The sequence below is a fragment of the Hyperolius riggenbachi genome, chromosome 9 (assembly GCF_040937935.1).
Source record: "Hyperolius riggenbachi isolate aHypRig1 chromosome 9, aHypRig1.pri, whole genome shotgun sequence".
NCBI lineage: Eukaryota > Metazoa > Chordata > Amphibia > Anura > Hyperoliidae > Hyperolius > Hyperolius riggenbachi.
Window position 1 is genome coordinate 65302500 of NC_090654.1, and position 26457 is coordinate 65328956.

The window sequence follows — 26457 nt, forward strand, 5'->3', positions numbered from 1 at the left end:
AATGTTTGCCCGCATTGCGTTTTTTTTCTGGTGAAATGTTTGCCCGCATTGCCTTTTTTTCTGGTGAAATGATTGCCCGCATTGCGTTTTTTTTCTGGTGAAATGTTTGCCCGCATTGTGTTTTTTTTTCTGGTGAAATGTTTGCCCGCATTGCGTTTTTTTTCTGGTGAAATGTTTGCCCGCATTGCGTTTATTTTCTGGTGAAATGTTTGCCCGCATTGCATTTATTTTCTGGTGAAATGTGTGCCCGCATTACGTTTATTTTCTGGTGAAATGTTTGCCCGCATTGCGTTTATTTTGTACTGACATGTTTGCCCGCATTGCATTTATTTTATACTGACATGTTTCCCGCATTGCGTTTATTTTGTGCTGACATGTTGCCCATTGCGTTTATTTTCTGGTGTCCGGGGTAACTGTTACTGCATTTATTATTTAAAGGTCATAGATGGCTATGTTTGCTGCTTTGTGGTTACGGTATACTATAAGCATCAAACAGCTTCTGCACACCCATGATGCAAAGTCTCGCTTGACCACATCATGGCGTAAGCACTGCTTTCTTATGCCTCGCTGTTACATTATTCCGTTAGCTCCGCCCATACAATGCCATGGCCACGCCCATTCCCCCCCCCTCCTCCCCGAGTCTTTGTCACTGCGCGCTCCTCAGACCCCCCCACTTTTCGCCATGGCGCGCTGCGCGCACCGCAACCCCCCCCCCCCCCCGCCCCGTCCCAGGTTGGACCCACAAAAATCTGGTCACTCTACTTTAACCACTACATACCGGGAACACCCCAGGAAGCCCTGCTGTATTGTAGATGTTCTGACTCTGTCAAACGTACTCAAATCCTTATGCTTGCCCATTTTTCCTGCTTCTGACACATGATATTCAAGAATTGACTGTTCCCACTTGAGAGATTGCATTGTAGCAAGATAATCATTCTTATTCACCTCACCAGTCAGTGGTTTTTATGTTGTGGGTAAGTGGTGTGTACTGGTATGTGTCAGGATATTGCGAGTGTTTCAGGGAATAGCTTCCTCTGGTGTGGAATACACAGATGTATTAGGGAATAGATGCCCCAGAAGTCATATATACAGCTGTGTTACAGAATGGATTACCCCAGCAGAAAATACACAAGTGGGAAATAAATGCCTTGGCTCACATTTTCAGGATGTTGATCTCATTTTTGGCCGCCTTCCGCACTTTGCGCCCATCTCTCTTCAGGAACCGTTTGCAGGTGTAGAGTTTTCCGGAGGACTTCTCTTTGGCTCGGAAGACTTCGCAGAACTCCTCTCTGTGGAGAGACACAGGGGTCTGCCTGCACTCTATGCAACAGCAATCAGTTTCACACATCATATAATCTACTTACTTACACTGTAATTCCACCTGTCAGCAACCTCTGATGCTGCTGAATACTCTGTACAGTCACAGAGTACAGAGTCACAGCAGAGCAAAGCTTCAGGCAAGGGTCACACTTGTTCCCATGTTTTTCTGTGTGACTTCGGGTTTTACTGCGCTCTGAAATAAGAGTTTTTCCATCCCTAATTGTCCATATTCGTTCATGACTTTCTGTATTGTGGTGAAATACATTGTAATTGGTAACACGCGCGTCTTGTGGGAATAGAAGAAAGCTATCCGGTTTTCAATGCAAGAAAAAATGGGAAAATGGAGCACGAACAAATGCTAAAAGGTTTCAGTTCTCTAGCGGGTAACTGACTTCAATGGTGATCGCGGTAGTGCAGCAAAACGAGTGGGATTCTTGCAAGTGTGACCCCTGCCTCAGTGTTCCTGTATTCCTAGCATACATATGTGTGTATAGCTGGTAAATTTGCATTTTCCCTTCTGGACCACTAGTAATTTGTTCAAATTTTGGCAGACGTGAACAAATATTGCTTTGAAGGTCATCACTGCTAGCTTTGTACCACTCAATGCAGCACAAAACTATGTGACTGTATACTGATCACCCGAATCATCTGGTACTCCCAACCAGGAGTGTTTTTAGATATAGGCAAACTAGGCAGTTGCCTGGGGAACCATGTGCTAGAGTTTTCCAAAGATCCATGTCAAGGATACTTTACTATATGAAGCTATTATATACAGCTAGTGAATACATAATAGGAGGCATAAGATGGAACTATGGTTCATTCCTTATTACCTAGCCAGAGGTTACCAACAAATTCTATAGATACACGAAAATGAAACAAGACAGGATCCAAATATTTAGCCTGTTGTAACACACTTCAAGGTAAAGCTCAACACACACCATACAATCTTGGTTGTACAGATTTACCAAATGTATGTAGTATAAGGGTCAACAGATTGAAAATACCTTGAATGAATTATTGGATAAGCTCTTATACTACATGAAAGTGGTAAGATTGAACAACCAAGATTGTATGGTGTGTGTTGAGCCTAAGATTGTATAATGTCTTAGTAGCAACAGGGAGGGGGTGACATTGTGGTATATTCATTAAACCCCCATTAAAGGGGAACTGAAGAGAGGTATATGGAGGCTGCCATGTTTACTTCCTTTCAAGCAATACCAGTTGCCTGGCAGCTCTGCTGATCCTCTGCCTCTAATACTATTAGCCATAGCCCCTGAACAAGCATTCAGCAGATCAGGTGTTTCAGACTTTAAAGTCAGATCTGACAAGACTAGCTGCAAGCTTGTTTCTGGTGTTATTCAGATACTACTGCAGAGAAATAGACCAGCAGGGCTGCCAGGCAACTGGTATTGATTAAAAGGTAATAAATATGGCAGCCTCTGTATACCTCTTACTTCAGTTCCCCTTTAACTTATCGTGTGCAGGCAGACCATATTAAAGTGACTCTGAAGCGAAAATAAACGTATGATACTGGGCCTGCACAGTATGCTCCTGGTGACATCAGCGAGATCGAGGACACGGCAACACAGGCGCAGTGGTTTTCAGACTTTAAAGTCTGAAATTCCAGAAGTGAACCGGAGGCGGGGCCGGAGCATCGGTGAGTGGCTGCGTGGGCACAGGATGTCTGCGGGGGACCATTAGAAGCCCCGGGTAAGTTCAACTCATTTTCCCCCGACCCCCCTACAGTGTCCCTTTAAGTTTATCTTAGGCAAATTACATAACAAGTAGCATAATTTACATAATGTGTTATACATACAATACATATGTTGCTTGTGTAAAAGGTAACGTAGCTGCTGTGCATATAGCGTGTTCTGCGTACAGCTTGGTAACTTAACATGCTCCGCCCATACACAGTATGTTTACCAGGAATTAGTGAATATATCCCGTTGAGTGTTGTGTTTTTGTTGTATAAGTCACAGGCAAAAATTCTAAAATAGTCATCCAAAAATGAAAAGTGCTGATTCCTCTACTCTCCATCCTGTGTACGTATATTCAGAGCAGCGTCAGCAGAGCACACAAACTGTCTCCACCCTCCTTGATTACTTGATCGGTTTTCCCAGATTTTCAGAAAAAACTACCATTCATGTATGGTACCCTGGCCTGTTTTTTTAGATTTGTTTGATCGAGCTGAATAGTCAATCAGATTTGTCTGATCTAAATAAAAAGTAAAAAAAAAAATGAATTGTGTATAGCCTGAGGAAACCTGAGGTGAGAGTGATGGAATAAGCGAGAGCCATATTGATTTCCTTTTAAAAAAAAATACAGGTTACCTGGCTGTCCTGCTAATGTATCCTAAATACTGTATATGGAGCCTTATGCTGGACATACACAGTGCGTTTCTGCGGCTCAATTATGCCACCGGATCGACTCCTGCGCGTCCCCACGCGCGCCTGGATCGATTCCCGCAGGCGCTTCTCTTATCTTCTACTCATTTTTCCCATTGTTCCGCCCGTGGTATCGAGCGCGGAATCGATCAGGCGGGTGATCGGACATGTCGGAAATGATCAATCGAGCCATCTCATGGCTCGATTCAGCCGCAGAAATGCAACATATATACCAGGGGTCTCAAACTCGTGGCTCACGGGCCATTTGCAGCCCTCAATACAATATTTTGTGTCCCTCGCCGGCAAAAGCTTCCTTATAGTTCGCTTCAGTGGTCCCAAGTAATCCGCCGCATCCCCGCCGCTAAACGAGGGCTGCAGAGCTCCCAAATCGCCCGGGGGGTAATCCGCCAGAATTTCCTGGAAGGGGCAGAGCTTACAGCTTCAGCTCTGCCCCTCCTGACGTCAATCGCCGCACGGATCGCCGCCTCTCCCCGCCCCTCTCTGTGAAGGAAGAGTGAGAGGGGCGGGCATTGTGAAATTCCTTATGCGGCCCAGCCTCATCCTGACTTTGCCTCCTGCGGCCCCCAGGTAAATTGAGTTTGAGACCCCTGATGTATACCCAGCATCAGACCCTGAACAAGCATGCAGTTCAGTTGATCTGACTGGATTAGCCACTTGCTTGTTCGGGTGTGTGTGATTCAAACGCTACTGATACCAGAAAGATCAGCAGGACTGCCGGGCAACTGGTATAGTTTAAGAAGAATTCAATATGGCAGCCACCGTATCACTCTCATGTAGGGTATTTGGAGGAGGGGGATTGTAGAGTGATGGCAGATTGGGTGTAAAGTGGGTATTTCCTGTAAAGTACAGTATTGCTGATGCCATTTAGCGTGGAGGCGCCTCATACTCACGTCTTGATGAGCTGGCCCAGGTCATATCTGTCAGTCACTTCTGTGGGGTGATTGTAATCCTTCTTGTCACCTAGTGTCACACATCCAAACGGCATTGCCCGCCTGCAGGGAGAGGGGATATGGTAAATGGTACCGCCCACACTGCATGGATTGTTGCTGAGTCGCTGGCTACATTGTTCAGAGCAGTCTTATAGTAATAAGTGTACATGGTACAGCCCCTTGTCATTCCCAGCACACATCTGACACCATGTCCCTCCATGAAGAACCGGTGACTCTCTACACTGTGAGTTTATTGCTTCCACATTTCAGCATAGGAAGGGACCACCCCTCAATGGTCAAAGCCTGGTGCACACCTTCAATTTTGATTAGCCAATGATTGGCCAATTACTATGAGCAGATTACATAGGTAAACTGTGATACGACTTGGAAGTGGTAAAATCGTCCAAACATTGTTCAATTAAAATTGGATGTGTGTGCCATGCTTTAAGCCTCGTACACACCTTCAACTTTGATTGACCAATCACTGACCAATTTTATAACTTCCATGTAGTATGAGAGGTTATTTACACAATCTGCTCTTAGTATTCAAAATCTGGTGACCCTCCTACTACATGGAGGTGGTACAATTGGCCAATCATTGGTCAAGCATATTTGTGTACCAGGCTTTAGGATCAACTTTGAATTTGTGTCCAGGGTCCAGCATAGCAGGTTGATTAAGGACCATCGCCAGCAAAACTAGTGATTACTACTGGCAAAACATAAAAAAACAGGTGGCGCTAATAAATAAAAAATGTACCTCTGCACAGTTATGGATGGACCGATACCAGTAAACTAAGAATTCACTAACATTATGCTAGTGATAAGGCAACTGAAAATGTATCACCACACTCCGATCATTTTTTTTTTAAAGAGAACCCGAGGTGGGTTTGAAGAATGTTATCTGCATACAGAGGCTGGATCTGCCTATACAGCCCAGCCTCTGTTGCTATCCCAAACCCCCCTAAGGTCCCCCTGCACTCTGCAATCCCTCATAAATCACAGCCACGCTGCTGACAAACAGCTTGTCAGAGCTGGCTGTGTTTATCTCTATAGTGTAAGTCTGCTGCTCTCCCCGCCTCCTGCAGAACTCCAGTCCCCGCCTGCATCCCTTCCCTCCCTGCTGATTGGAGGGAAGGGACAGGGGCAGGGACCGGAGCTATGCAGGAGGCGGGGGAGTAGCTGAGACTGACACTACAGATGTAAATACAGCCTCACAGCAGGGCTGTGATTTATGAGGGATTGCAGAGTGCAGGGGGACCTTAGTGGGGTTTGGGATAGCAACAGAGGCTGGGCTGTATAGGCAGATCCAGCCTCTGTATGCAGATAACATTCTTTAAACACACCTCGGGTTCTCTTTAAAGTGCCAATTAAAGGAAATATCAGAATTTGACCAAAATTAGATCTACTTAGCTGGGGCTTCCTCCAGTACCTGTAGGGATATGTGTCCCTTGCTACAGCTCCACTTCTAACTGGTCTCCTCACCGTTGCAGACGGCGACCCAGCAAGGTTGGTATCTTCTGTGCCTGCGCGAGCACGTGATCGTGCTCACATAGCCGGGAGCCTTCTGCACAAGCACAGAAGATACGGACCTTGCCGGTGTCTGCAATGGAAGGGACCCCAGGAGACCAGTTTGGAGCAGAACTGTGGCAAGGAGCACATAGCCTTCTAGGGGATGGAGGAAGCCCCAGGTAAGTAGATCTTATTTTGGTTAAATTCCCTGACATTTCCTTTAACTAAAGAAGCTTTCCTTATTAATGTGTCGTTCCTACCAGCGTTGATTACAGCTAGCCTAGAGGTGGATCCTGTGTATGGCATCCAGGGAAGGTGTGTGTGTGTGTGTGTGTGTGCGTGCGTGCGTGCGTGCGTGCGTGCGTGTGTGTACAAAAACACTCGATGTCTCTCTCTTCCTTGCTGTGTACTTGCTGTGTAGTTATCTCTATAAGTCCCCTTCTGGATAATATACTATCAAATAAAGCAGACCGCTCAGAATCCTCCACTTTACTTTGCAGTCTGCTCAAGCCAGCTGATTATTCCTCACACCCATAAGAGTTCTTATCACTTGCATTCCTCTTTGTGAATGAACATCCTGTCTTTAAGTTGAGGATTCAGTTGTTAATTTATGGATTGAAACCTTATCTTTGGGAATAAATCCTTAACTTAAAGTCAAAGATTCTGATCCAATTCACTTTTTCTCCTAGGAGATAATTTTTTATCTTCCAGTTCAGTTTCCAGCTAGCTATGATCTACTAGTCAAATGAAATTTATAATGCCAAATGTCTGCTCACAGCCCATGTATAACCTCGCCTGAGGCTGCACAGGCCAAACCGACATCAAAAGAAAGCATTCTGTGGATACTGGCACAATAAAAGGTGCGCTTTAACCTGTGGTGTGCTGGTGAGATCTGTGAGTTTGGACTTTGAGTGTGGCACTGCCTATGCCAGCTCTCCAAGCACCCCGAGAAACTGATGGTGTGCCTGCCTCACTTTGGAAATATCAAAAGAAAGCAGGTAAGCTGCTAGTAATATGTTCTGAGGGTCCTGCAACCTGTCCCTAAACAAACAAACACACACAGACACACTACACACACACTCTCTCTCTCTCTCTCTCTCTCTCTCTCTCTCTCTCTCTCTCTCTCTCTCTCTCTCTCTCTCTCTCTCTCTCTTCCACTTTCCCATATTCCCTACTCCTCTCTGTGTGTGAGTTCTTCTTCCATGCCTCCCCTACTTCTTTCTCTCTCTCTGACGTCTTCCATTTCTTCCCCACACCTCTCTCTCCCACTTCCTCCATTTCTCCCATACTCTTCCCTGTCTTTTGTACCTCCCAACTTTTTGAGATAAGAAAGAGGGACAGTGCACGGTGCCTCGTCAGGCGTCCTCTGCTGCGCCTGCACCGCTGTCAGTCAAGGCCACATTTTCTGCGGCTTACTGCGCTGGCACAGAACTACTGCGCCTGCGCAGTGCGCCGCATGCAACGTGGGCTTGATTGACAGTGGCGCTTCACACTGGCAAAGTAAGGATGACCTCGAGGTCTTCCTCTGCTACCCTTGCGGGGTCCCCGGGTCGGCGGCTGCGAATGGAGCTGTCAGCGTGGGACAGTCGCCTGCAAGGGGCTGGAGAAAGCCCCAGGTAATTAAATGGGTTTTCAGGTAATTTAGCTGATGATTCCTTTAAGACGCACACCTGCCAAACCCCTAACCACGCCCCCACCATACCCCTAGTCACAGATACCACAGTTTGATAACTCAGACCATTTGTCTTCTCTATCGAAATTAGTTCTCTTTCATTTTAACATTTAAAAATAAGGAATACAGTATATGAATTTAAATGATAGAAATATCATTGAGAGTCTATTAAACAGATTTTTCAGTAGAAAAAAATACATATAATTACATAAGTCTCTATATGAGTCATGAAAAGGGGAAAGATGAGGAAGAAAGAGAGAGATGAACAAAGGGATTTAGTTCCCAAAGAGGGACTGTCCCGTCGAAAAAGGGACACTTAGGAGTTATACTCTCTCCTCCACTTCATCCATCTCTTTCCTTTCTGTCTTTCTCTCTCTCTCTCTCTCTCTCTCTCTTTCTCTCTCTGCCCCCCTCACCACTGCTACCAGTGTCTACTGCTCTGTCGCTTTCTTTCTGTCTTGCGGTCTATCTCTCCTGCTCTCTCCCCTTTTTGCTTACTTAGCTCCTGCTGTGCGTATAGAGGTATAAGAGAGTACAGAGTGTGGGGACAGCATTCAGGGAGCACAGCGAGTAGATTTGTCTGTGCCGTGCTACAATCCCCCAGGAGCTGAGCACAGTGCAGCCACAGAGCGATGCGTAGTGACAGCACAGGGGCTGTTTGCTCACTGACCTGGAAATTTAGCACTTAGGGAAAGACAAGCTTCTACCTCAAGGATTAGAGTTAAAGAAGAACTCCACTGCAAATGAGGATGTTTCTAATGACGGGGCTGTGTAGCTTTCTGAATAGAACCTATTTAAACCCCAGTTTAGGGTCTTTTTTTTTTATGTATACAGATAGTCCCCGACTTACAAACGCCTGACTTACGAACGACCCGCCGATACGAATGGCATGGATTCTGTGTTTCCATGGGAACAAAATGTTTTTTTTTCAAATTGGAAAAAATTCAAAGGAAAAATGGCTTTTAAACTTGTATAAGCAGGTACAGTCTAGGGCAGAGGTGACACAGGGGGACACTGGAGGCACAGAGGAGGTACAGGGGACAGAGATGGCACAGTGTCCCTACTTAAGAATAGATTCAGGTTAAGAACAAATCTACAGTCCCTATCTCGTTCATTAACTGGGGATTACCTGTATTATCTTTGGTGATATTTAATGTGTTAAGCACACATTTTTCTATATTACAGATACATCATTTTGCCAGTATTCATTTTAATTCAACTGGCTGGCCTGGTCAGAAGCAGGAAATTTGAGTGCCCGCTAGCGGCGGAAGTTTGGGCGCTGCCATAGGCACCCATTGAAATGGCAGCATTGAGAGGAAATGTCCAGCACCCAATTACCCTTCAATGCTGCTATTTCAATTATTCAAATTCAAATATTTCAGGCTTTTTGAATTTTTCTTGTGACCAGTGGCGGGCGGAAGGGTTAAGGTTAGGAGTCAGGTAGGGTGTTTGTGCGGGGGGAGGGTTAGACGCCAGGTAGGGTGTTTGTGTGGGAGGGGGGTTTAGGGTTAGGCATCAGGTAGGGTGCTTGTGCAGGGGCGGGGGGTTAGGGTTAGATGTCAGGTAGGGTGTCTGTGCAGGGGGACAGTTAGGATTAGGTAGGGTGTCTATGCAGAGGGGTGGTTAGGGTTAGGCGTCAGGGGGGAAGAGTTCTTTGTGAGTAGGGTTAGGCGTTAGGTAGGGTGTCTGTGCGGGAGGACAGTTAGGGTTAGGCGTCAGGTAGGATGTCTATGCAGAGGGGTGGTTAGGATTAGGCGTCAGGGGGAAGAGTGCTTTGTGAGTAGGGTTAGGCGTTAGGTAGGGTGCTTGTGCGGGAGGGGTGGGGGGTTAGGGTTAGGCATCAGGTAGGGTGCTTGTGCGGGGGGAAAGTTAGGGTTAGGTAGGGTGTCTATGCAGAGGGGTGGTTAGGGTTAGGCGTCAGGGGGGAAGAGTTCTTTGTGAGTAGGGTTAGGCATTAGGTAGGGTGTCTGTGCGGGAGGACAGTTAGGGTTAGGCGTCAGGTAGGATGTCTATGCAGAGGGGTGGTTAGGATTAGGCGTCAGGGGGAAGAGTGCTTTGTGAGTAGGGTTAGGCGTTAGGTAGGGTGCTTGTGCGGGAGGGGTGGGGGGTTAGGGTTAGGCATCAGGTAGGGTGCTTGTGCAGGGGGAGAGTTAGGATTAGGTAGGGTGTCTATGCAGAGGGGTGGTTAGGGTTAGGCATCAGGGGGGAAGAGTTCTTTGTGAGTAGGTTTAGACGTTAGGTAGGGTGTCTGTGCGGGAGGACAGTTAGGGTTAGGCGTCAGGTAGGATGTATATGCAGGGGGGTGGTTAGGGTTAGGCATCGGGGGGGATGAGTGGGGTGGTTAGGCATCAAGTAGGGTGATGCAGGGGGGGGGTGTTGGGTTAGGCGCCAGGTAGGGTCATTGAGTAGGAGGGGTGGTTAGGGTTAGGCATCGGGTAATGTGTGTGTGTGTGTGCGTGGGGGGGGGGGGGGGTTTGGGTAAGGCTTTAGGTAGGGTGTTTGTGGGTGGGGGGCGGTTAGGGCTAGGCATCAGGTAATGTGTGTGTGTGTGTGCGTGGGGGGGGGGGGGGGGTTTGGGTAAGGCTTTAGGTAGGGTGTTTGTGGGTGGGGGGCGGTTAGGGCTAGGCATCAGGTAATGTGTGTGTGTGTGTGGGGGGGGTTGGATAAGGCTTTAGGTAGGGTGTTTGTGGATGGGGGTGGTTAGGGATAGGCATCAGGTAATGTGTGTGTGTGTGGGGGGGGGGGGTAGGATAAGGCTTTAGGTAGGGTGTTTGTGGATGGGGGTGGTTAGGGATAGGCATCAGAGGGGAGAGTTCTGCATGAGAGTAGGATCAGGTTTTTCAGGTCAAATATTGTACTGATATTTTATGATCCTTCTTTGCACTTTAACAGTAGAATATTTGTACATTTACCGATGTTCTACTATGGGCTTTCCTGGGCGCCCAACTTTACAGGTGCCCTTTTATTACGTATGCGGCTGGGTCAGCTATTTAAATCTTTCATTTAAAGAGGAACTGTAACAACATGTAATAGAATGCAGTAAATTATTCAGGATACACACTTTTACCTTAAAGGGGAACTGAAGTAAGAGGTATACGGAGGCTGCCATATTTATTTCCTTTTAATCAATACCAGTTGCCTGGCAGCCCTGCTGATCCTCTGCCTCTAATACTATTAGCCATAGCCCCTGAACAAGCATGCAGCAGATCAGGTGTTTCAGACTTTAAAGTCAGATCTGACAAGACTAGCTGCATGCTTGTTTCTGGTGTTATTCAGATACTACTGCAGAGAAATAGACCAGCAGGGCTGCCAGTCAACTGGTATTGATTAAAAGGAAATAAATATGGCAGCCTCCGTATACCTCTTTAAATATCCTGGTTTCAGCAACAGAAACACTTCCTATTGCTATACAGTAAACTGCTATGCAACCCCATCCTCCCAATGAGGCTTAGCCTAGGCTGTATATTATGCAGAATTCTCTCCCTCCCCCCGAGCATTCTGGGAGGCCAACTTTATTTACTACTGGCTTTAGAACTCTCAGTAAATTCATATTCTGCAGAAACCACCCGCCAGTACTACAGATGCTGCCGCCAGAAAGTAAATGAGGGAGAGTAAAGATTTTCCAATGGGCAAACACTGACTAAAGCATTTATCAGGTTAATATAACCCGTCTTACACCACCCCCTGCCTACCAAATAGGTCCACCTAAGTGAGGTCGGTGATGTGGCTGCATGCGAGACACTGGAAGGGCACTGGACTCAGTACGCGACGTGACAGCGACGTCACCAAGCCTGAACGCTGTGCTCACTGTCCCGGCAGTCTTCTTTGCTCATAAGGGCTCGCGGGTCACATGATGGGATTTTTAACCAGCAAAATTTACCGGAACGGCAACAGTAATCTTCTTATGCAGTTAGCAGTATCATCTTGCACAATTGAGCTTTAAATACATCAAAACATCTCCGAGGGTAAACTAGAGCTTTAACAAATCTCTCAGCTTCTGAACCTGCTGATGTGCTGATTTCCTAAGTCTCACCTACAGTAATTTCCGTGGTACAAACAGACACCCGCACAGGCAAAGCAGATCCAGCTGCAGTAAAGGGATGAATGTTGGCGCACATTGATTTTCTTACCTGCTGGTATCTACCTTTTAGAAGGGACTGCATTCTCCACATCCCTGGGCTTCTAGTGACAGTACTTGGGGGCTGATTCGCAAAGATTGCTGGGAGATGCATCCTCAGAGCAGTAATCCTGAGTTGGATCCATTGGAGGTGTGAAATGTGCAGAGCTGCCGCAGATCTATCGAGCGGTATGATTTTTAGGGTCTGAAAGCTTGTGAAAAAATTGCAATGCTTTTGGAAAAAAAATCTGGAAATAATCATACCGCTAGGGAGGTTAAGACTACATGAGATTCAACTGAAGTGCGAGCTTGTATGATGTGGGTCAGTACTGCTTGTCATGTGCTGCGGCTGCCTGAGCCTTCTAGCTCTGTTACGGCAGGACAGAAAGATTTATACCTTGCTGAGTGTGTGGGCTCTCTGGAGCTATATTAATGCCATCTATAAGAACTGGGTAAGAGAAACTGTGAACTCTGAAAAGAGTGTGAATGTCCCCCTCAGTTCTAGTTACCAGTTCCTATGGCCGTCAGCAAATGGGAATGGTAATTTGCAATGCAAGGAGGGTGGCACTGGCATCGCCTCTCCTGACTTTATCTGTTGCATGATTTGAGCCTTTTGGGGCTTATTTGATATTTGAACTATAAAGGGCAGCAGAATCCCCTGCCACATAACTCAGCTGTTCCTATAATATATACAGAGATGGCATTGGTACAATAGCTAAGCAAAAGGGCTCAAAGAGGATGGACTCTTTCCCTAGCAGTCCCTTCAGCCAAACTGGCAAGACTATGTTCAACATAAAAGAAGCCAGACTGCAATCAACAGGAGAAGAGGTTTCAGTTTAGTCATAGATCAAGACTGGGAGGAACCCTAAAGAACCCTAAACCCTAAAGACTTCCAGTAACTAACAGTAATTTCTCCACCAATATGGGTCATAACTACAAAATAGCTAATACCACCATAAGCAGTACTTATTGGTAGAGCAATACCAGGTGCTGACTACACTACCTCACCAGCCACTTGCTTCATGTCTGGTATTGTCCTACATATACGAGAATTGGTTGCAATATTGAATTTTCTTATTCATATTATTACTTCTGTTTACCTTACTTTTTAGTACAATTTACATGATTAATGCATCCATTATCATAGCACATTGATTGCTCTGATGAAGCTCTGAGGCCTGGGGCACACCAAAACTGCTAGCAGATCCACAAAACGCTAGCGGTTTTGGGTGCGGATGACAGAGTTTAGTCCCAGTGCACACCGGGCGGATCTTGATGCGATCCGCCGGCCGCATCCGCCTCAGCATCCGCGTGGCTAATGTATCTCTATGGGCTGGTGCACACCGGCGTTTTGAGGTTTGAAGCAAACCGTAAACGTCCATTAAGAGGCACGTTTGCGGTTTGCTAAAAACCTCAAACCGCCGGTGTGCACCAGCCCATAGAGATACATTAGCCACGCGGATTTTCAGGCGAATGCGGCCGGCGGATCCGCCCGGTGTGCACTGGGCCTAAGAGCGTCAAACCTACCTCAGGCCAAGTTTGCATCTATCTTACAGTGACTGGAATGTATTTTTATGTTTTTAAAGAATCTGTTGGAATTTGTTTTAATGGACCGATGCACTACGTACCTTACTGGGGGAACATGTTGGTTTTGACACTTTAAAGAAGTCTTTCCTTATACTGATGAGCCCTTCCCACTTATTGGTCCATGCATGCCAGAGACAGGAGAGGTGTCTGGAAACAGCATTCCCCATCAACCTCTGGAGACAGAGAGGCACAGAGACCTACAGATGAATGTATACTGCCTGAGAGTGAATCCACTCATAAGCTTTATTTGCTGATTAGTCATACATTTAAACGCAAGGAGTCAGAGGCGTGTCTAGAGGGGTGTAGGTATGGCATATGGCATGAGCGCTGCTCAGTAGCATCCTTGGTGTTCTCCATACAGATTCTAGTTCTTATCTGGGGCGCATTCTGCTGTTTGGTTACATCTTATGGGTGGGAAAGCTACCCAGTACCTAACTGTTATTTGGGGGATATGTATAGGCTGACCTAGGGATGATCGGAAATGTCAATTTCCGATTCTGCAGAAATTCCGATTGCCGCCAGTTCGGATTACCGATTCCACCGAGTTTGGATTTCCAAGTAGTGTTTTTTTGCAGTCATTGTTTGCATTCTCTGATTGGCCAAATACTTCCAAGTTGGCTCTGCATTCTCTGATTGGTCCACTGCTTCCGACTAAAATGACTGAGTTGTGGTGATGCAGTATTTCTACAGAAATCCGATTTCAGAGTCTTTTTTTTTTTTTTTGTCATTTTTTGCATTCTTGATTGGCCAAATACTTCCGATTTGTTTCTGCATTCATTGATTGATCCATTGATTTCGAGTTCTGTGATTGGGCTAACATTACCGAATTGCAGTAACGCAGTATTTCCGCAGAAATCCGATTTCCGAGTTCCGTATTCCGAGTTGCGATCGGGAGTTCGGATTTCCGATCAGAAATTCTGAATTTTCAATTCTGCGAAATCCGAATGAGCATCCCTAATTGCGATATTGCATTCTTACATGCCCTGCTCCACCTCATCTTGGACACAAAGGCGTATCTAGAGGGGTGCATGCATGGCACGTGCCATGGGCGCCACAGAACCATGGGCGCCATGCCTGCCGCCATGCCTCCTCATCACTCAGACCTCAAATAACATTAATTCTGTTATATAGGGAACATGGTTACTTCATTTATGTATGGAGGGCACACTTGGCTTAGTGTAAGAAAAGAGGACAGAGAGGAGATAAGAAGAGTTATTTCCAAAAAAGAAACTTCAGCAGTATCCCAAGCCAAGATACTGCTGAAGTTTATAGGCAACTACTGTATAATACATGTACATGAGGAAAAAAAGCTATTTTTAGAGGGGAAGAGGGCTCTGACCTGGGGTGGGGGCGCCATTTCATTGTTTGCCATTGACTCTATATTACCTAGATACGCCCCTGCTTGGACACAATCAATTCAACCGAAGCTAGATATATGGAGGGTGCACCCCCTTCCCTGGGGGTGGATTTCAGTGATTGCCATAGGCGCTGTTTCTCCTAGATATGACTCTGCAAGGAGTACTTCTCTTTTTGCTGTTCTTTTCGGTTTCCTTTAGAAGTCAGGTGATCATGGTGCCAAATATTTACGGCCGTTTCTGATGATAGTACCTCTTTCACCTTAGTGGCTTTACAACTGGCAAGGCAGCAGTGTAGAAGGGGAAAGTAGTGGTTGACGGACAACTTTTCGGACACGAGGCAAGCGACCTGCCTATAAAACAGTGTAATGTTAAATAAGGACACATGCAAGCAAATACACCGTACCTTATTGGTTTCAGTAAAGCCGACCATGGCTTATTATGTGCCAAGAGCCATCATTCTCTGCACATCATGACCGCGCTGCTGGCCAGGCGGGATGTGATTACATACCGGATGCTGATCACAATCGCAGCGCTGTACTAAACTCAAAAATTGCAATTTGCAAACCTTCGGCTTAGCGAGTCCGGCTCTTGGTATTTGTTGAAGAAGGAAAAAAAAAAAAGAGTAGAAGTATTTCTGTTTATTTGTAGACAGTTCAGAGTGCTTCAAGAGGAACTGTAGTGAAAATAATGTCATGAATAAAATTGCCCTTTTTTTTGTTTTTATATTTTTAATACATTATTAAGTCAGTGTTTGCCCATTGTAAAATCTTTCCTCGGGCTGAGATTCATCACAGGTAGTAACATCTTTAGTCCTGTCATGTGCATCTCTGAGAAATGTTCATTTCCTCAGAGTTCTTTGCACAGAGGGACATACTGTTTGCTTACGGTAGCAGTTGAAAACCGATGTTATTTCCCACAATGCAATGAGATTCACAGACAGGAAACTGTCAGGGCCATTGCCATGACATCATACTGCGGGAGGAGGTTTCACCATAATATCAGCCATACAGATGTCCCTGATGATCTACCGGTAATCGAGAAAAGGCAAATATTTCTCTTCTTCTCGCATGTAAGCACGTCCCTTATTTTGGGACTCTTCCTTGCACTGCACTTTTGAATTTTTTTTCTACTGCTGCTTGATTTCACTGCATATTAATAGGTTAGTTCATGGCTTTGTTTAGTGGACATTTTGCAATAATAGCCAATAGCACTTTTCTTCAATTCAACAGGTTTTTGTCATTTGACCAGGGGGTCAGTATACATACTGGTAAAAGCCTGCCAGTATTGGCGGTACCAGGGGCCTGTGTACATACTTATATAAGCCTTCATGTATTGGCGGTACCAGGGGTCTATGTACATAATGGTATAAGCCTGCAGGTATTGGCTGTACCAGGGGCCTGTGTACATACTGATATAAGCCTGCAGGTATTGGCGGTACCAGGGGGTCAGTATACATACTGGTAAAAGCCTGCCAGTATTGGCGGTACCAGGGTCCTGTGTACATACTTATATAAGCCTGCATGTATTGGCGGTACCAGGGGTCTATGTACATAATGGTATAAGCCTGCAGGTATTGGCTGTACCAGGGGCCTGTGTACATACTGATATAAGCCTGCAGGTATTGGCGGTACCAGGGGGTCAGTATACATACTGGTAAAAGCCTGCCAGTATTGGCGGTACCAGGGTCCTGTGTACATACTTATATAAGCCTGCAGGTATTGGCGGTACCAGGGGCCTGTGTACATACTGATATAAGCCTGCAGGTATTGGAGGTACCAGGGGCCTGTGTACACACTGACAGGGCAGAGGTGAAAGAGGCTCCAGCCTCAGGGTGCAGTGTAGGATGGGGCACACAACTCACTCAGCTGTCATTCCCCTACTGCTTGAAACGGAGATAAATGAGAAAAGGGGATACATGGCAGTGACCTCAAACCAGATAACTAGAGATTAAGGTGTTGGAGGCCCAGGGGGGAGGGGGGGGGGGCTTTTAGTCTAATAGCAATCAGTGTGTGGTGGCTGGGCTGGAAGGGATGGAATGGCGCACTTTGGTGTCTCAGCCTTGGGTGCTGGAGGACCTTTTCTAAGCTTTGCATACTGATATAAGCCTGCAGTTATTGGCGGCACCAGGGGTCAGTATACATACTGGTGTAAGCCTACTGGTATTAACAGTTCCAGGGGCCTGTGTACATACTGATATAATCCTGCAGATATTGGCGGTACCAGGGGCCTGTGTACATACTGATATAATCCTGCAGATATTGGCAGTACCAAGGGCCTGTGTACAACTACATACTGATATAAGCCTGCAGGTATTGGTGGTACCAGGGGCCTGTGTACATACTGATATAAGCCTGCTGGTATTGGTGGTACCAGGGGCCTGTGTACATACTGATATAATCCTGCAGATATTGGCGGTACCAGGGGCCTGTGTACATACTGATATAATCCTGCAGATATTGGCGGTACCAGGGGCCTGTGTACATACTGATATAAGCCAGCAGGTATTGGTGGTACCAGGGGCCTGTGTACATACTGATATAAGCCTGCAGGTATTGGCGGCACCAGGGGTCAGTATACATACTGATGTAAGCCTGCTGGTATTAACAGTGCCAGGGGCCTGTGTACATACTGATATAAGCCTGCAGGTATTGGTGGTACCAAGGACCTGTGTACATACTGATATAAGCCTGCAGGAATTGGAGGACCAGGGCCTGTGTACATACTGATATAAGCCTGCAGGTATTGGCGGTACCAGGGGTCAGTATACATACTGGTGTAAGCCTGCTGGTATTAACAGTGCCAGGGGCCTGTGTACATACTGATATAAGCCTGCAGGTATTGGCGGTACCAGGGGCCTGTGTACATACTGATATAAGCCTGCAGGTATTGGCAGTACCAAGGACCTGTGTACATACTAGTATAAGCCTGCACGTATTGGTGGTACCAGGGGTCAGTGCACATACTGATATAAGCCTGCAGGTGTTGGAGGACCAGGGGCCTGTGTACATACTGATATAAGCCTGCAGGTATTGGCGGTACCAGGGGCCTGTGTACATACTGATATAAGCCTGCAGGCACTGGCGGTACCAGGGGCCTGTGTACATACTGATATAAGCCTGCTGGAATTGGTGGTTCCAGGGGCCTGTGTACACACTGATATAAGCCTGCAGTTATTGGCGGCACCAGGGGTCAGTATACATACTGGTGTAAGCCTACTGGTATTAACAGTTCCAGGGGCCTGTGTACATACTGATATAATCCTGCAGATATTGGCAGTACCAAGGGCCTGTGTACAACTACATACTGATATAAGCCTGCAGGTATTGGTGGTACCAGGGGCCTGTGTACATACTGATATAAGCCTGCAGGTATTGGTGGTACCAGGGGCCTGTGTACATACTGATATAATCCTGCAGATATTGGCGGTACCAGGGGCCTGTGTACATACTGATATAAGCCTGCAGGTATTGGCATTACCAGGGGCCTGTGTACATACTGATATAATCCTGCAGATATTGGCGGTACCAGGGGCCTGTGTACATACTGATATAATCCTGCAGATATTGGCAGTACCAAGGGCCTGTGTACAACTACATACTGATATAAGCCTGCAGGTATTGGTGGTACCAGGGGCCTGTGTACATACTGATATAAGCCTGCAGGTATTGGTGGTACCAGGGGCCTGTGCACATACTGATATAAGCCTGCAGGTATTGGCGGTACTAGGGGCCTGTGCACATACTGATATAAGCCTGCAGGTACTGGCGGTACCAGGGGCCTGTGTACATACTGATATAAGCCTGCTGGAATTGGTGGTTCCAGGGGCCTGTGTACACACTGATATATGCCTGCAGGTATTGGTGGACCAGGGACCTGTGTACATACTGATATAAGCCTGCAGGTATTGGAGGACCAGGGGCCTGTGTACATACTGATATAAGCCTGCAGGTATTGGCGGTACCAGGGGCCTGTGTACATACTGATATAACCCTGCAGGTATTGGTGGTACCAGGGGCCTGTGTACATACTGATATAAGCCTGCAGGTATTGGTGGTACCAGGGGCCTGTGTACATACTGGTATAAGCCTGCAGGTATTGGCGGCACCAGGGGTCAGTATACATACTGATGTAAGCCTGCTGGTATTAACAGTGCCAGGGGCCTGTGTACATACTGATACAAGCTTGCAGGAATTGGAGGACCAGAGCCTGTGTACATACTGATATAAGCCTGCAGGTATTGGCGGTACCAGGGGCCTGTGTACATACTGATATAAGCCTGCAGTTATTGGCGGTACCAAGGACCTGTGTACATACTGATATACGCCTGCAGGTATTGGTGGTACCAGGGGCCTGTGTACATACTGATATAAGCCTGCAGGTATTGGCGGTACCAGGAGCCTGTGTACATACTGATATAAGCCTTCAGGTATTGGCGGTACCAGGGGCCTGTGTACACACTGATATAAGCCTGCAGGTATTGGCGGTAACAGGGGCCTGTGTACATACTGATATAAGCCTGCAGGTATTGGCGGTACCAGGGGCCTGTGTACACACTGATATAAGCCTGCAGGTATTGGCGGTAACAGGGGCCTGTGTACATACTGATATAAGCCTGCAGGTATTGGCGGTACCAGGGGCCTGTGTACACACTGATATAAGCCTGCAGGTATTGGCGGTAACAGGGGCCTGTGTACATACTGGTGTAATGCCTAGTACATACCATACAATTTTCTGTTCGATTTTCTGTAATTAGATTATTTTCTGTAAAGTACTGGTAAAGACTGGCCATTATCACTGCATTGTCTTCTGGTTATCTCCTGCTGAGTAGAACAATGCCTAATTGCTCGGCAGATAGATGGTAAGATAGATACATTTCCAACATGTTGAACTTTATCTATCTGGCAGGTAAATCTAATGCTGGGAATACACGGTTCGTTTTTGCCTTCGTTTAAACCTTCGATTCGTTCGGTAAACGAATCGAGTGTTGAAAACGTATGTGAAAATAGTCATAATCTCATTATAGTTTCGATTAATAGACCCCAAAAACGAACGACTAGTGATCGAACATGTTTGATATTATCTCTCTTTATCCATCTAATCGAGCCATTGGTAGGCTTGATGGCTGTTCAGATCGATTATATATTCGTTTATGCTAGTCCGTCCCTGTAAAAAGGGATTTTCGTTTCGTTTCTTTGCAGCCTTCGATCATTGGAAAAACGAAACCATCAGAATCGAAAAAAAAAACGAAACCGTGGGTGGTGATATTAACCGTATGACCGATTATTTCGGGATCGAAAAGGACAAAAGGCACAATCGAAACGAAGGTTTAAACGAAGGCAAAAACGAACCGTGTATTCCCAGCATAACAGAAAAATGTATGGTGTAAACCCAGCATTAGCCTGTCGGTATTGGCGGTACCAGGGGCCTGTGTACATACTGGTGTAAGCCTGCAGGTATTGGCGGTACCAGGGGCCTATGTACATACTGATATAAGCCTGCAGGTATTGGCGGTACCAGGGGCCTGTGTACACACTGATATAAGCCTGCAGGTATTGGTGGTACCAGGGGCCTGTGTACACACTGATATAAGCCTGCAGGTATTGGCGGTACCAGGGGCCTGTGTACATACTGATATAAGCCTGCAGGTATTGGTGGTACCAGGGGCCTATGTACATACTGGTGTAAGCCTGCAGGTACTGGTGGTACCAGGGGCCTGTGTACATACTGGTGTAAGCCTGCAGGTATTGGCGGTACCAAAGCCCTGTGTACATACTGATATAAGCCTGCAGGTATTGGTGGTACCAGGGGCCTGTGTACATACTGGTGTAAGCCTGCAGGTATTGGCGGTACCAAGGGCCTGTGTACATACTGATATAAGCCTGCAGGTATTGGTGGTACCAGGGGCCTGTGTACATACTGGTGTAAGCCTGCAGGTATTGGCAGTACCAGGGGCCTGTGTACATACTGATATAAGCCTGCAGGTATTGGCGGTACCAGGGGCCTGTGTACATACTGGTGTAAGCCTGCAGGTATTGGTGGTACCAGGGGCCTGTGTACATACTGATATAAGCCTGCAGGTATTGGTGGTACCAGGGGCCTATGTACATACTGGTGTAAGCCTGCAGGTACTGGTGGTACCAGGGGCCTGTGTACATACTGGTTTAAGCCTGCAGGTATTGGCGGTACCAAGGCCCTGTGTACATACTGATATAAGCCTGCAGGTATTGGTGGTACCAGGGGCCTGTGTACATACTGGTGTAAGCCTGCAGGTATTGGTGGTACCAAGGGCCTGTGTACATACTGATATAAGCCTGCAGGTATTGGCGGTACCAGGGGCCTGTGTACATACTGATATAAGCCTGCAGGTATTGGCGGTACCAGGGGCCTGTGTACATACTGATATAAGCCTGCAGGTATTGGCGGTACCAGGGGCCTGTGTACATACTGATATAAGCCTGCAGGTATTGGCGGTACCAGGGGCCTGTGTACATACTGATATAAGCCTGCAGGTATTGGTGGTACCATTGGCCTGTGTACATACTGGTGTAAGCCTGCAGGTATTGGTGGTACCAAGGGCCTGTGTGCAACTACATACTGATATAAGCCTGCAGGTATTGGTGGTACCAGGGGCCTGTGTACATACTGATATAAGCCTGCAGGTATTGGTGGTACCAGGGGCCTGTGTACATACTGATATAAGCCTGCAGGTACTGGCAGTACCAGGGGCCTGTGTACATACTGGTGTAAGCCTGCAGGCATTGGCGGTACCAGGGGCTTGTGTAAATATTGATATAATCCTGCAGCAGGTATTGGCGGTACCAGGGGCCTGTGTACATATTGGTATAAGCCTGCACGTATTGGTGGTACAAGGGGTCAGTGTACATACTGATATAAGCCTGCTGGAATTGGTGGTACCAGGGGCCTGTGTACATACTGATATAATCCTGCAGGTATTGGTGGTACCAGGCTCCTGTGTACATACTGGTATAAGCCTGCAGGTATTGGTGGTATCAGGGGCCTGTGTACATACTTGTATAAGCCTGCAGGTATTGGCGGTACCAGGGGCCTGTGTACATACTGATATAAGCCTGCTGGAATTGGTGGTACCAGGGGCCTGTGTACATACTAATATAAGCCTGCAGGTACTGGCGGTACCAGGGGCCTGTGTACACACTGATATAAGCCTGCAGGTATTGGCGGTACCAGGGGCCTGTGTACATACTAATATAAGCCTGCAGGTACTGGCGGTACCAGGGGCCTGTGTACACACTGATATAAGCCTGCAGGTATTGGCGGTACCAGGGGCCTGTGTACATACTTGTATAAGCCTGCAGGTATTGGCGGTACCAGGGGCCTGTGTACATACTGATATAAGCCTGCTGGAATTGGTGGTACCAGGGGCCTGTGTACATACTAATATAAGCCTGCAGGTACTGGCGGTACCAGGGGCCTGTGTACACACTGATATAAGCCTGCAGGTATTGGCGGTACCAGGGGCCTGTGTACATACTGATATAAGCCTGCAGGTATTGGTGGTACCAGGGGCCTATGTACATACTGGTGTAAGCCTGCAGGTACTGGTGGTACCAGGGGCCTGTGTACATACTGGTGTAAGCCTGCAGGTATTGGCGGTACCAAAGCCCTGTGTACATACTGATATAAGCCTGCAGGTATTGGTGGTACCAGGGGCCTGTGTACATACTGGTGTAAGCCTGCAGGTATTGGCGGTACCAAGGGCCTGTGTACATACTGATATAAGCCTGCAGGTATTGGTGGTACCAGGGGCCTGTGTACATACTGGTGTAAGCCTGCAGGTATTGGCAGTACCAGGGGCCTGTGTACATACTGATATAAGCCTGCAGGTATTGGCGGTACCAGGGGCCTGTGTACATACTGGTGTAAGCCTGCAGGTATTGGTGGTACCAGGGGCCTGTGTACATACTGATATAAGCCTGCAGGTATTGGTGGTACCAGGGGCCTATGTACATACTGGTGTAAGCCTGCAGGTACTGGTGGTACCAGGGGCCTGTGTACATACTGGTTTAAGCCTGCAGGTATTGGCGGTACCAAGGCCCTGTGTACATACTGATATAAGCCTGCAGGTATTGGTGGTACCAGGGGCCTGTGTACATACTGGTGTAAGCCTGCAGGTATTGGTGGTACCAAGGGCCTGTGTACATACTGATATAAGCCTGCAGGTATTGGCGGTACCAGGGGCCTGTGTACATACTGATATAAGCCTGCAGATATTGGCGGTACCAGGGGCCTGTGTACATACTGATATAAGCCTGCAGGTATTGGCGGTACCAGGGGCCTGTGTACATACTGATATAAGCCTGCAGGTATTGGCGGTACCAGGGGCCTGTGTACATACTGATATAAGCCTGCAGGTATTGGTGGTACCATTGGCCTGTGTACATACTGGTGTAAGCCTGCAGGTATTGGTGGTACCAAGGGCCTGTGTGCAACTACATACTGATATAAGCCTGCAGGTATTGGTGGTACCAGGGGCCTGTGTACATACTGATATAAGCCTGCAGGTATTGGTGGTACCAGGGGCCTGTGTACATACTGATATAAGCCTGCAGGTACTGGCGGTACCAGGGGCCTGTGTACATACTGGTGTAAGCCTGCAGGCATTGGCGGTACCAGGGGCTTGTGTAAATATTGATATAATCCTGCAGCAGGTATTGGCGGTACCAGGGGCCTGTGTACATATTGGTATAAGCCTGCACGTATTGGTGGTACAAGGGGTCAGTGTACATACTGATATAAGCCTGCTGGAATTGGTGGTACCAGGGGCCTGTGTACATACTGATATAATCCTGCAGGTATTGGTGGTACCAGGCTCCTGTGTACATACTGGTATAAGCCTGCAGGTATTGGTGGTATCAGGGGCCTGTGTACATACTTGTATAAGCCTGCAGGTATTGGCGGTACCAGGGGCCTGTGTACATACTGATATAAGCCTGCTGGAATTGGTGGTACCAGGGGCCTGTGTACATACTAATATAAGCCTGCAGGTACTGGCGGTACCAGGGGCCTGTGTACACACTGATATAAGCCTGCAGGTATTGGCGGTACCAGGGGCCTGTGTACATACTAATATAAGCCTGCAGGTACTGGCGGTACCAGGGGCCTGTGTACACACTGATATAAGCCTGCAGGTATTGGCGGTACCAGGGGCCTGTGTACATACTTGTATAAGCCTGCAGGTATTGGCGGTACCAGGGGCCTGTGTACATACTGATATAAGCCTGCTGGAATTGGTGGTACCAGGGGCCTGTGTACATACTAATATAAGCCTGCAGGTACTGGCGGTACCAGGGGCCTGTGTACACACTGATATAAGCCTGCAGGTATTGGCGGTACCAGGGGCCTGTGTACATACTAATATAAGCCTGCAGGTACTGGCGGTACCAGGGGCCTGTGTACACACTGATATAAGCCTGCAGGTATTGGCGGTACCAGGGGCCTGTGTACATACTGGTATAAGGCTGCACGTATTGGTGGTACAAGGGGTCAGTGTACATACTGATATAAGCCTGCTGGAATTGGTGGTACCAGGCTCCTGTGTACATACTGGTATAAGCCTGCAGGTATTGGTGGTATCAGGGGCCTGTGTACATACGGATATAAACCTGCAGGTATTGGCGGTACCAGGGGCCTGTGTACACACTGATATAAGCCTGCAGGTATTGGCGGTACCAGGGGCCTGTGTACAGGGGCGTAGGAATAGACCCTGCAGCCCCTGCAGTTGCAGGGGGGCCCCTAGCAAGTCAGGGGCCCGGAGGAGGAAAGGCTGTCACCACCGGCGTACCTACCGGGGATGCGACTCTCTCAGCCGCAGGGGGGCCCTGCCGCCCGGGGCTGCTCTGGGGCCCGCTCACTGTGCGTGGGGGGAGCGCTGCTCTGGACCCCCCAGCAAGGTGCTCAACTGGCCGCAGCGTCTAATAGACGCTGCGCCAGTTCATTCCCCGCAGCCCCGCTCCAGTAGCCTGCATAGTCTCCGGCAGGCAGAGCAGGGCTACGGCAAGATGGCCGCCGAAGAAGCCCTACACTGGAGACTATTTGTGTCTCTAGTACAGGGCTTCGGCAGCCATCTTGCCGTAGCCCTGCACTCTGCCTGTCAGCGCGGGAGATGTGCTGCAGGAGGACTCGGGGAGCTGCGAGCCAGATGCCGGGAGAGGAGAAGACTTCTGTCAGGTAAGTGAATTGTTTTTTTTTCACAGGTGCATTTTTTTTTCTACTGTCTGCTGCCTACATTGTGATTTTCTGGTCACTGCTGCCAGCATTGTGATTTTCAGGTGTCTGCTGCCCACATTATGATTTTCTGGTCACTGCTGCCCACATTGCGATTTTCTGGTGTCTGCTGCCCACATTACGATTTTCTGGTCACTGCTGCCCACATTGCGATTTTCTGGTCACTGCTGCCCACATTGCGATTTTCTGGTGTCTGCTGCCCACATTATGATTTGCTGGTGTCTGCTGCCCACATTACGATTTTCAGGTGTCTGCTGCCCCCATTACGATTTTCAGGTGTCTGCTGCCCACATTACGATTTTCAGGTGTCTGCTGCCCACATTACGATTTTCAGGTGTCTGCTGCCCACATTATGATTTTCTGGTGTCTGCTGCCCACATTGCGATTTTCTGGTGTCTGCTGCCCACATTACGATTTTCAGGTGTCTGCTGCCCACATTGCGATTTTCAGGTGTCTGCTGCCCACATTACGATTTTCTGGTCACTGCTGCCCACATTGCGATTTTCTGGTCACTGCTGCCCACATTGCGATTTTCAGGTGTCTGCTGCCCTCATTACGATTTTCAGGTGTCTGCTGCCCACATTACGATTTTCAGGTGTCTGCTGCTCACATTACGATTTTCAGGTGTCTGCTGCCCACATTGCGATTTTCAGGTGTCTGCTGCCCACATTGCGATTTTCTGGTGTATGCTGCCCACATTAGGATTTTCTGGTGACTGCTGCCCACATTGCGATTTTCTGGTGACTGCTGCCCACATAAGGATTTTCTGGTGACTGCTGCCCACATTAGGATTTTCTGGTGTCTGCTGCCCACATTACGACATTCTGGTGACTGACTGCTGCCCACATTAGGATTTTCTGGTGACTGCTGCCCACATTACGATATTCTGGTGACTGCTGCCCACATTAGGATTTTCTGGTGACTGATGCCCACATTGCAATTTTCTGGTGACTGCTGCCCACATGGCGATTTTCTGGTGACTGCTGCCCACATTGCGATTTTCTGGCCCACATTACGATTTTCTGGTGAACACTGCCCACGTTACGATTGTCTGGTGAATGCTGTCCACGTTACGATTTTCTGGTGAACGCTGCCCACATTACGATTTTCTGGCCCACATTACGATTTTCTGGTGAACACTGCCCAAGTTACGATTGTCTGGTGAATGCTGTCCATGTTACAATTTTCTGGTGAACTCTGCCCACATTACGATTTTCTGTCCCACATTACGATATTCTGGTGAACGCTGCCCACATTACGATTGTCTGGTGAATGCTGCCCACGTTACGATTTTCTG

At 47.6% G+C, this 26457-nt stretch overlaps 1 protein-coding gene across 1 annotated transcript in view; it reads right to left on the reverse strand.

Annotated features, from left to right (window-relative positions):
* The window catches only part of CAMKV (CaM kinase like vesicle associated), a 183933-nt gene that overhangs the window by 50326 nt on the left and 107150 nt on the right, over positions 1 to 26457 (reverse strand). The window contains exons 2-3 of the mRNA XM_068252957.1: positions 4616 to 4717; positions 1158 to 1289 (exon numbers count right to left, since the gene is read on the reverse strand). Of these exons, the coding sequence (XP_068109058.1) occupies positions 1158 to 1289; positions 4616 to 4710 (227 nt within the window). The 5' untranslated portion in view covers positions 4711 to 4717. The remainder of the gene's footprint in view (positions 1 to 1157; positions 1290 to 4615; positions 4718 to 26457) is intronic.